This window comes from Pseudopipra pipra, chromosome 13 (assembly GCF_036250125.1).
Source record: "Pseudopipra pipra isolate bDixPip1 chromosome 13, bDixPip1.hap1, whole genome shotgun sequence".
In the NCBI taxonomy this organism is placed as follows: domain Eukaryota; kingdom Metazoa; phylum Chordata; class Aves; order Passeriformes; family Pipridae; genus Pseudopipra; species Pseudopipra pipra.
In genome coordinates this window covers 20,957,829-20,969,050 of record NC_087561.1, presented here as the reverse complement: position 1 = coordinate 20,969,050, position 11,222 = coordinate 20,957,829, and the positions used below count along the sequence as shown (strand labels likewise).

At 59.9% G+C, this 11,222-nt stretch overlaps 1 protein-coding gene across 2 annotated transcripts; it reads right to left on the bottom strand.

Annotated features, from left to right (window-relative positions):
• Nucleotides 1–2,068: 2,068 nt before the first annotated feature.
• LOC135421713 (protein eva-1 homolog C-like) lies at nt 2,069–10,569 on the bottom strand. Of its 2 annotated transcripts, XM_064670374.1 has the most exons (8): nt 10,213–10,569; nt 7,096–7,295; nt 5,144–5,267; nt 4,810–4,962; nt 4,500–4,643; nt 4,270–4,341; nt 3,855–3,944; nt 2,069–3,174 (listed from the first exon to the last, which is right to left on the bottom strand). In XM_064670374.1, the coding sequence occupies exons 1-8, from the start codon at nt 10,385–10,387 to the stop codon at nt 2,789–2,791; spliced, it is 1,344 nt and encodes a 447-aa protein (XP_064526444.1). In that variant the 5' UTR covers nt 10,388–10,569; the 3' UTR covers nt 2,069–2,788. The 2 variants fall into 2 exon arrangements, with proteins under 2 accessions (XP_064526444.1, XP_064526446.1); XM_064670376.1 differs by lacking the exon at nt 3,855–3,944.
• Between the last annotated feature and the right edge of the window lie 653 nt (nt 10,570–11,222).

Genomic DNA, 11,222 nt, shown 5'->3' with positions numbered 1-11,222 from the left:
GGGAATGCTCAGAGAAGGCTCGCTCAAGGCTGTCATACTCATGAGATAATGTGATTGGCTTGTAGTCAGCTTCCATGTGTCAGGAAAGGAATGCATGAGACTCCTCACACCCTCAGCTTGCTTTGTTCCTTGATAAACGAGTCTTGGAAAAGTCACCCACTTTTCATGTGTCAGTTGCATGATTGATGTTCCAAGCTCATACATTTGATGCTCACTATATCACTCTGCTCCTTCGTGGCTTTCCAGAGAACATGTTGGAACTAGCACAGTCCTTGGCTCACGTGCCAGTACCGTGTGGGGGTCCCGTGCCCTCAGCAGGGGTCCCCCCCTCTGGGGGGCTTTAGCACTGCACTGAGCTCTGGCTCAAACGAAGCCCCCACTGAGGTAAACTCAGCAGAGCTCTGTGCTACAGCAGAGGAGAGCTTCCCCCAGCCACCAGATTCCCAGAAAAACTTTGCAGATTCCTAGGTTTAGCCCAAGAAAATCCTTTGGTATAATCCCACACCCATGTGCTACTGTTGCTGGTGGGGCCAGTGAAGCCCTGGCCAGGGAAGCACTCCAGTGCCAGCATCTGAGGGGATTTAAACCTGCCACCCAGGGTCCACGTGGGCAGGATCAGGCACACGGCTTGGGCTGTGTGCAGGCAGCTCTGCCACGTCTCCAGCAGAAAGACCTGGGACATGGACAGCCAGGAGCACCAGAATGACTTTGGGGTGCAGCACAGCTACGGGGTGCTCACAGGGCCAGTGGGGGTTTAAACCTGGGTCCCACTGATCTTGGGTCCCTTCAGTTCCCAAAACTGGTTCAAGGCTGCTGCAGCTCCAGCCCACCCTGTGCCCTCCTTGGCCACTTGTCCTCTCCAGCCCCACCTATCCCAATGTTGCTGCCGCTGTCCCTGGCCTGGGAGCTCTCTGAGGCTTGCTCGCTGTTGTTCTGGGATCCCTGTGGGATCTAGGTGCCTGCCTGGATCCTTATGCATGTTGGGGCAGTGTATAGCCCAGACAAAAGTATGAGTTGGATGCATACTAGCCAGGCAGAGCCAGGACAAATCCCACCGCCAATGGAAACATGGTGCATTGCCCTGTGGGGTAAGATCCTCAGCCAAAACCCCCATCCAACTCTGCCCATGGCTCTGTGGGGGCTGGGGTGAGCTGCCTGCTTTGGGACAGGTCTATGTCTGCCTGTCCTGCCCAGGTTTGGCATGGGAAAGCCGGCTTTTCCAGTCTCCACAGCGCTGCTGTGCTGGTGCTCCTTGGGAGGCTCTTGGGAAGCCCAGCCCTGCTGCAGGGGCTGTGACTTGCACCATACGAGCTGAAATCCCCCCCAGCCATGGGGGGTATGGGAAGAAAGATGAGGGGAGCAAGAAGTGCAAGGTGATGACATGGGTCTGCAGCAGGAGCTGTGCCAGCTGGCACATGGAGGGAAGGCTGTGATTCTCAGCCCTGCCCATCATCAATGGATCTGGGGGCCGGTTGGAGGTGAGAGCCCCTCAAGCTCTCTTTGGGCTCTGGCATTTCCTCAGCAAACACCCAAATCAGGCAGGATGCAAGTCCTTGGCTCCCCCCACTAGGCTCTGCTGTGCGCTTGCGCAAGAGCATCTGTGCCTAGTGTGTCCCTATTGTGAGGAGAGCTGGGTCACTGCTTCCATCCAGCCTCTTCCCACAGCACCACAGAGCTGCCTTTCAGAGCTGGAGCAGCCCCCAGCCCTAGGCCAGCTCCCTGGCACTGCAGGGCTGCCAAGAAGCCCCTCTGTGTGGCATCTGGAGACCTTAGCTCCAGGATCGTTTACCAGACAGGGAGCCTCAGGCTCAAGAGAAGCAGCAAGGACAAGGAAGCATCATTCATGGAATCCACACAGGCTGCTTCTCCCCCATTTCCCTTCCCCAGGCTGAAACCTTATCCTTTCCCATGATAAAACAGGCCCAACTTGTTGCTCCCCATGGCCCAGTGCCAGCACTGGTAGAAGCCAAGGAGCTGCTCTGCACAGGGAGGGCTGAACTTTGCCTCCTCCTTTTTCTCCTCTTTTCACTACTAACGGCCGAGGTCAGGGAGGGACATTGAGTCCAAAAGCTGTTGCATTTATTTATTGGAAAAAGCCCCAGCAAGTTAAGCCAGGGGCTTTCCTGACAGTGGGGAAAGCATTGAAGGAAAGCACAGAGCAAGGCAGGGTGACAGAGTTCCTGAATGCCCTCAGGGAGGTGAGAGCCAGTGCTGTGCTGAGCTGCTCCAGCCCAGGGAGCAACTCCCCCAGGGCACCAGGGCTGCATGGCATGCACCTTGGTGGAGCTGTGCTGGGTGATGCCCCCTGTGCTTGCCCACCTGCTCCACCTGCATCCCCACCATGTCCTGGCCATTCCTGCCTCTCTATCTACGCTCCTTGAGTAGAGGATGTGTTTGCAGCACCAGGGGTGGAAGCCAGCACCCAAGGAGAAATGGGAGCAAACACCCTCAGAGGGCTGAGGGTGGGCTCGGCTGAGCAGGGTTAAACACTAGAGCCACATGATGCGAGCCAGGAACAGGGAGGTTAGCTTAGGGTTAGCGGCGTCTCTGTGGCAAAGGAGCCATCCCACAGCCCCTCATCACAACCAGGGACCGCATCTCACCCCCAGGTTAGAGGTTTCCAGGCTGGTGGAGTAGTGGGCTGATGGATACACTGGAGCTGCCGTGACTCTGCTGCGGCTCGGGATGTGCAGTCACCTCACGGAGCCCAAACTCTCATGTCTCTGATGTCGGGTCCCACTGCTGAGCCTGCACCCCCTGCTGCTCCCCACTCATTTTCTTCCAGTCCTTATTTGGTGGCTGATTTGATCTTATGGATGGCATACGGGCTGGACTCCTTGGGCATCCAGATCTCCTCCCCGCCGTAGCCCTGGTGATCCACCACTCCCTCCATGGCTGCTGTCAGCTCAGGGCTGAAGATGCTGTCGGTGGCCCGGTAGGTGCGGGTGAGGCGGCGGAAGGAGGAGTCTGAGGAGCTGTCGTCGGGAAGGTCTTCATCCTGCTCATCCCGCAGCTTGGTCCTGCCCAGCTCCGAGCTGCTCCCCAGCTCTGGGTCTTTGAGAGCCTCCCCCACCTCCTGCAGGAAGGCCGTTTTGGGGCTGATGATACACAGCAGCAGCATGAGGCCTCCTGAGACCCCGCAAAGAAAGTAGAGGCCGACTTTCTCTGGGACACCTGAGGGGAAGAGCAAGGAGACACACCAGGGTACAAACTGCTCTGCAGCCTGCAGGTTACCAGTGCCTGCAAACCCCCTCTGCCAGGCATATGAGAGTAAGAGGAGAGGAGCAGGGATGCCCTCAGCATCCAGGCTGCAGGGGTAGGACAGACCCTGCCCCAGTCATCATGGGAATGGCACTCAGAGCCTCGTCAGCACCCACCAGTGTCCCAAAATGTGCCTTTCCCCATAGAATCCCCCCCTTGGTATGTGGAGAGGCAGAGTAGGGGAAGGAATCATCTCTTCAGGAATTAAATGAGTAATTTCCTCTGGCAAGGGAAGTTTTTGCCTGCAGAGAGGTGCTCTCTATCAGTGCCTGCAGACAGGGCAGGAGGGAAGGAGACCAAATGGGTAATCTGGCCTGTTGGAAAGATCCACAGGCAGGACCGCAGCTGCACTGCAACTGCCGATGCTGAAGGTCCTCAGGCCTTATTCAACCCCTGAGCTCCCGCCCTACCTGTCCACCCCAAACCCAGCACGGGTGCTTGGTGCCCACCTCCCTTGCGTGCCTGGAGGGGTCTGGGGTCTGGCTGCCTCTGAGATGAGCCCTGGGCTGAGCTGGGGCCATCTGGGACCTCAGTCACCCCCCAGCCTGTCCCGCTCCCCTGGGTGCTGCGTGAGACCCGGGGAGGGCACGTACCCCAAAGGTGGGCAAAAGCTGCCAGAGAGCTAGTAAAAATCATGCGGTCTTCCCGGAGCCTGGAGAACCTGGGCCCTTTGTACCAGCCACCTGCAGTGACAAGGGGGCGCAGGCTGAGACACGAGGTGCTCCTGGCTCCTTGTGGCCCAGCTGCCTGCCCTGCCTGTCCTTCTCCACACCACACTCCATCCTTCATGGCGATGACTCTGCAGGCCCTCCTTTCCCCTGCTCCCAGAAGACCCATCTCCAGCCCCTCAGCCATGGGCATTGACCAAGGGGTGGCTTCAGCCATGGGACAGAGATGCTAGGATGGAGCTGGTATAGGGACACAGACAGGCCATGGAAGGGCTGGTTCCCCCGAGCATGGACATAGTACCACACTGCCTGTGGTGTAACCTCCCTCCCGCCACGTTACCGTGCATGTAGTCCGAGAGCAGGAAGGGGTCCGAGGTGTCAGGGCCCACCTCCTCCAGCAGCTGCTTGGGCACTGCAAGGAGAGGACACACCAAACATCACCACCCCGCTCCTCCCCAGCAGCCCCTGCCTCCCTGAGGAGCCCTGTGCTCCCGCCTGCCTGGCACGAGGTGGGCACAGCAGGCGCTCTGCTGGTGCCCCTGTGCCCCCAGCTCCGCGGGGAGCTCTCACCACAGGTGTAAGAGACTCGCAGCTGCTTCTTCATGCCGGGGAGGCACGGGTCCCCAAAGGTGGCCTCGTCAGCAGCCACGGTGCAGTTCCCCTTGCGGTGGCACTTCTTGAACACCCTGCGCAGGGCATCTGGAGCCAAGCACTCTGCAGAGACACGAGGCATGGACCCACAGGCAGGGCTGCCTGCCCCTGTCCACCAGGCACTGGCCAGCTGGGGGCCAGGGGCACAGGTACAGCCCAGTGGTGTACTTGTGCCATACTCTCTGCATGGCTCCTGGCCCCATTTCTGTCTCGAACCATTCTGGCATACCTATATGGGGTCCTCCAGTATTCAGGGCATCACACTCGGGTTTGCCCCGCAGGAATCGTCCATAATTTGCAGAATAAATGGCCAGGATGGATTTTGGTCGGCACTGCAGCCTAAGCTTGTCATTCTCACACACGGTCTTGATCCGATGGTTCCCTGGGGAGTGACACTGCAGTGTCCCAATGCATCCTGAATCAGCTGCAGCCCCTCCCTTAGGCCAAGGGCAGGGTTGGAGGAGAGCTGTGAGGTCCAAGAGCAGCCCTGCTCTCCTCCTTGCCCCTTTCTGAGCAGCCAGAAAGAGCCCATGCAGCATTACCCAGACCCTGCTCCACCTCACCTGGCCGGCACTTGTAGGAAGTGATGAGGTACTTGTGCGTCCCAGGGCACGGGTCTGGCCCAAAGACTTGGCTGTGCACTGAGAATTGGCACCATTGCTTGTCCTGGCACTCAGCCAGCAGCTTCTGGGGAGCAGAGGGAAGCAGGCGTGAGGTGGGTGTGGAGTCCTGACGCTGTGCTCACCTGCATCACCAGGCTCAGTGAAACAGCCTCTCACCTTACAGTAGTCTCCCACGGCTACTCCTGCTTGCCTCCGATGCAAGACACCCCAGTTCCAGTGCCTGTTCCCGAACTAGTTCCTCCTGCTACTACTGTGCTGGCACGCCAGCACCACACCACGCTGCACATCTGTGACATCTGTACGGGCGTGTGCACCGACACTGCCCCGTGCGCTCACGTCCCCGCGGTCCCTGCAATGTCCCCGCGCAGCCACAAGGTGGGGACGAGGGTTCACCCACCGGCCGCCCGGGTCCCGCCGAGGTCCCGCGGGGTGGCCGCAGTCCCCTCCTGCCCACGCAGCCAAGCCGCGGGTGGCCGCGCCGGGCCCTTGGGTGTGGCAGGAATCCCTGGGCAGCCCGGCCTAGGGTGGCTGTGGTGCTCCCTGCCCCTGCATCCACCTCCTTCCGCAGCAGCGGCCCCGCAGCGGAGCAGAGGCTGCCGGCGGCAGGGAGTGGTTTGTTCCGACCCTCAACCCGACGCTCGCTGCCTCCTCGCCCGAGGATCCCAGCGCCCAGAACGGAGACCCTTCTCATTTCTCCTTCCCCTCCTCTGTCCCTGTACCCTCAGCCCAGCAGAGGACTGAGCCTCCCCTTGGTCTTCACTGGCTGCCAGAAGGGAGATTCACAAAGGAAACACGATGTCTCTTTGCAGGTGTTGCCTAAACAGAGCTGAGGCCCGGCAACAGCCCTGCTCTCTGCCCTCCAGACATTCCTGCTCCTTCAGCAGCAGTTGGTATTCCAGCCTCGTCCCAGCACAGTCCCCCGGCTGGAGTGGCTCCACCCGTGTGAACCAGAGCTACACAGACCTGCTCTCAGACCTGCCCCTTGGTCTAATGCCTGTGCCAGGCTGTACCTTCCATCCTGCAGGGAGGGGGACCCTGACCTGTGTTTGCAGGGTGCTCCATGGGGCCAGCCTGGTGCCATGCCAGCATGGTCTGGCTCTGCACTTGCAGAGCTCCTGGGACATGCAGGATGCCAGGAGGGCATGGAGCAGGATCAGGCAGCAAAGCCTTGCGAGCTCCCAGAGCAGGGAATTGGCCCCTCAGCTCTTTTTCTTCTTCTCCAGCTCATTCCCTTTCCCTGCAGGCAGCTGCAGCCTCTGGGTTTGCTGCAGGTTTGTGCCAGCCCTAGCAAGGAGCTGGAACAGGGGTAGAAAAGCAGCACATGAAACCGAGGGACCCAGGCATCAGCTTTGGGGAGATCCCTTCCCTTTCCTTCTGCCAACCTCTGCTTTCCTACTCTCTCCATCGAGCAGGCCCCCTTTGATCCACTTCATTATGAATCCACTCCCTGGGAGCTGCCAGCACGGACAGGTGCTGCTTGTGGCTGGGGAAGAGCCGAGCTCTGTGCTCACCCCAGGGGATGCACCCACAGAGATGAGCACAGCACCTCATGGTGTCCTGTCTCGCTTCACGAGCCTGACACCGTGGCTGCAGCACTCCTCCTCTCCCGGGACCCAGCCCCAGCTGCCAGGGCTTTCCCTGAGCCTGCTGCACCCTCAGGACGCAGCAGTGCCTCCTGCCAGGCCCCACTCCGGGGCCCACGGCAGAACATCTCTTTCACTCTTATCTTCGAAATCTGGGAAAAGGGCCCCGCAGGTGGATGCCAATGCTGATGGCCACAACCTCCCTGGGGCAGAGGGAGGCTGTGTTGTCTGCACGCCCAGCCCGAGCAGGCAGCTCGGCGATGCGGGACAGAGGGCTGCCCAGCCCGGCCCCTGGGACCCCTCCCTTACCAGGTGGGCGGTTCCCGACGTGCACTCTGTGCTCTCCTGGGAGGCGTTGCCAGGGCTGGGGCAGAGGTTGGTGCTGGGCACACGGCGCCCGTAGAAGGCACCGAGGATGCTGATGGTGGTTTTGCGAGGGCAGACGATGAGGAGCTGCTCTCCATCGCAGGTGTGAGCAGTGTGGTTCCTCAGCACCTTGCGCAGGTACCCTGGAAGGGGAAAGCAGGGTTGGCCCTGGCCAGAGGAGACACCAGGACGGCGGCAGTGGCGGCACTTGGGCTCCCGAGTGCTGGTGGCAGTGAGGATGTCTTGAGCTGGGGGTGAACAGGACCAGAGCAGGGCAGCAGCAGAGAAGATGGGCTTGCAGCAAACCTTGCATACAGCACTGCTGCCAAGGGGCTGGAAAGCAGCCTGGAATAGCTGAACTGGTTAGCAACTGGTTAGCTGAAGGCAGGACAACAGGTCAGAGAAAACATATACAGGAGAATCCCATGAGGAGCTGTCAAGTGTTCAGAGAAAATCGGGCTTTTTATGGAGCCCTGGTGGGGGAACACCAAGGATAAGCCAGGGATGGTCCCCCAGCGATGATCTCAGAGTCAGGGTGAGGAGGATGTGCTCTGTCACAGGTCACAGGTCTGTCACAAGTCAAGCCATGAGCTGGATGAGAAAAGGGTCCAGCAGCTGCTGCGGATTCCCACAGATGGCTGGGTTGGTATGGATGAGTATGAGCCTGGCCCCAGGTCTCTGCTGGAGAAGCCCAGTGTGAGCCATTCCTGGCCCACAGCCCTTCCAATGGGCACTGGCTCTTTCCTCCTTGAATTCTCATCATGGAATGCTTCTCTTTTTCAATCCTGCCTAGTTTGTGTCACACACCACTAACCCTCTTGTTTTCCCTGCAAGGAACAGTGAGGTGGACTGTCCTGCCCATCCTCTCCAAGGGTTTAACATGCAGAGATCAGCTCTACTTGGCATCAGCTGTGCTGGGTGGGCGTGGAAGCTGTTTTAGTAACAGCTCTGCAAGTTGCCAGGTGCTCTGAGCAGGCACTGATTGCTGGAGAAGGCTGAGGAAGCAGGAAAAACTGACAAAAAAAGCTATGAGCAGGGCTCTGAGTGGAGCAATTTGTGTCTTTGAATAAAACAAAAGCAAAGGGGAAGCATCATTTTGAGGCTGGCAGGTGGGGACAGGGCAACCCGGAGCTGCTGAGTGGGTCGCAGACCCCAGTCCCCAGCTGTGGGGTCTTCGGAGGGACTTGCACTCCAGCCCCCCCTCTAGAGCTGGGGCCTGGGGCAGGACATGAACCCTGTCCCCCAGCTCCCAGTGTGTCAAACTCCCCCAAACCAACACAAGAAGATGGGAGCATGAGCTCCCCCCTCTCTCCCTCTGCAAACCAGTGCCAGGCTCAGCGGCACAAAGGGCCCCTTTCACCTTCCCTGCTGCCACTAACCCTCTGGCATCTGCGGCCAGAATCACTCCCTGGGGAGTCAGTGGGTGCAGCTGGGAGCTGCCTCTGGCCCAGAGTTACTCTCTCCCTTGACATTTCTCCTCACAAGCTGGGATGAATGAGCGGGGGGCCCAGCATCCCACAAGCAAGCCCTTGATTGCTCCTCTGCATGCTGGAGGAGAAAGGAAAGGAGAAGCAGAGGAGGGTGGATGGCAGTAAACAAGGTGTTTTAGCCAGGTCGAAGCTCCAGTGCAATGCAAAGATGGTCCCTGGATGGCACAGAGCTGGATTTCTGCCCCTTAGGGTGCAGTGCCCACGAAGAGCAGACAGGACAAACTCTGTCCAGTGATATGGTTGTCCCATCTCACTGGATGCTGGGGGCTGTGAGGGGCACGGGGCCCTGCCCAGGCTGCCAGCCCCCCTCCCCTTCATCTGTATCCCCTGCTACAGCCCCACACTTGGCAGGAGCCAGGCTCCCCTGAAGATTCCAGACCCACCCAGGCCTTGACTTCTGCCTGGCACTGAATCCAAACCCACCTCCCCCAACAGTGCTGGAGGTGCAGCTGCCCAAACCCCCTGCTGCTGGGCAGCCCCAGGCACAGAGGGCTCAGCCAAATCCTGGGGATGGTGGGGAACTCGGGGAAGAAATAGGAGAAGAAACGAGTTTCCCCAAACCCCGCCCTGCCCTGCTGTCAGCACCTGGCTGGCAGGACCGGGGGTTTGTATTCTAAAACCAAGGCTCAAACAGTGCCACGAGGACAGAGGTTTCTCCATCACACTGTTTTGGGGCAGTGAGCAGCTGTGAAGATGATTTTTTTGGGGTGGCACCATGGCAAGGAGGCTGCATGCAGACTTTGCAAGTGATTCTGGTGGCCCACTAGTGTGGCTGACACAGTTCCTGGTGCTGTGGTTGTCCTCCTCACTGCACCCTGCCCTGCAGCATCAGGCTTTCACCCACCCAGGCTCGGTAAAGCACAAAGAAGGTGTGTGTGGCTGTTCCCAGATGATCCCTGGGGAATGCCTGGTGCCCAGCCTGCCTGCACCAGTCTTGACAGTTCTAAGTGCTGGAGCACAAGAGATCCCAAATTTCTGCCTTGGCTACATCTATAAGGCTCACCAGCAAGGCCCTGGGGAAGAGGCTCTGGCCCTTGCTGTGTCTTGTGCCAGGGCACCCTGCAGCACCCCCACTCACGGGTGGTTTTGGCTGGGGCTGCAGCCATCGGCTTTTTCCAGGGACCAGGTACAGCTTCAGCCCATCTCTTCCCTCCACTTCTCAGAGCAGGGAAAGCACGACAGGCAGCCCTGGGTGCTCCACACACTGCCCAGCACCGAGGGCATGAGCATCGTGGGGGGGGGGGGGGGGGGGGGGGGGCTCAGCAAAGCTCAGGGACTGGCTTGATGTTTTTTTCTTTGCCTTTCTGCCTCCAAACTGTCCGAGGGAGCACAACAGAGCAGGGCAGCCACTCCCTCACACACACCGCGGCTGTGGGACGTGTGCGATGTTTTTCAGATCACAGGCCTGCGTGGGGATAAAGAAATCCCAGTGTTTTGGGCAAACTCCCTCTGACTTGCCCCGGTTTATAGCTCACTTGCCCCTACCCCACCCACCTGCTGTCGCTTCGCCCCCCCATCACACCGGCGCGGTCCCAGCATCCCCCTCCTCCCCGCCTGCGCCCCGACTCACCGGAGAGCTCCGGGCTGGCCTCCAGACCCACGGCCAGGCAGAGGAGGACCAGGATTGCTGCTGGCCCCACCAGCCTGGCCATGGCACAGCCGCTGTGTCCCACCAGGCAGCCTGTGCCGGCCGGGTCCGTGGTGGTGGCTGGCGGGGCTGGCACTGCGCGGGGACAATGGCTCATTTCTCTGCCCCGGGCCGGGCGGGCGCATGTGCACCCGCTCTTTGTCTGCTGCCCGGGGCCAGGGGCTGCTCGGGACAGCTGGTTCACTCTCAGCACAGGGACACCTCCCCTAGGGAGGGGACATGTTTTCAAAGGCACTCTGCGACGGGTAAGCCAGTGCCATGCCTTGGCATCACCACTGCTGGCGGAGAAAACCGGCAGCCCCCTCCCTCCTGCCTCTGTTCCCCCTGGGCAGATGGACAGGGCTTGGAGAGGTTTCCAAAGTGCCCCCAGCTTTCTCCCAGGCACGGTGAGGCAGAAATCCGGATACATATGTGCTGTAATCTCGATCTCGGCAAATGTCCGGCCATTCACCCTGTGAGGAGGAAGGGAAAGGCTCCCTGAACTGCCTCCCAGGCGGCTGTTCCTGCAGAAAGACAAACACTCTGCCTGCACCCAACCCTGTGGGCAGGGTGCCGGTCTTTGCTGCCACCCTTCTGCCCCACAGCCTCTGTGGGGCCAGGTACTGGACATGCCAGCACCTTCTGGGGAGGGCACTGTGCTATCCCGTGCCCCCCGCCTGCAGGAGTTAAGTCCCTGCCTGCTGCTTCAGCTGGAGGGAAATGCCACGGATTGGAGCTGCTGGCTCTGACCCGGGCTGAGGTCAGCGCAGACAGCAGCAGTCGGCAGTGCCAGGAGCCATCGCGGCTCCCGCAGGCTCAGCATCGCCCGGGCAGGGGCAGCGGCAGAGGGCGGGGTGGCAGCAGGGACCGGTACACACCCCTCGAGGAAAGTTCCAAGTTCTCCAAAATCTTTGATGGGGCAGAAAGAAAAATGCCCCCCTGCCTCCCCTTGC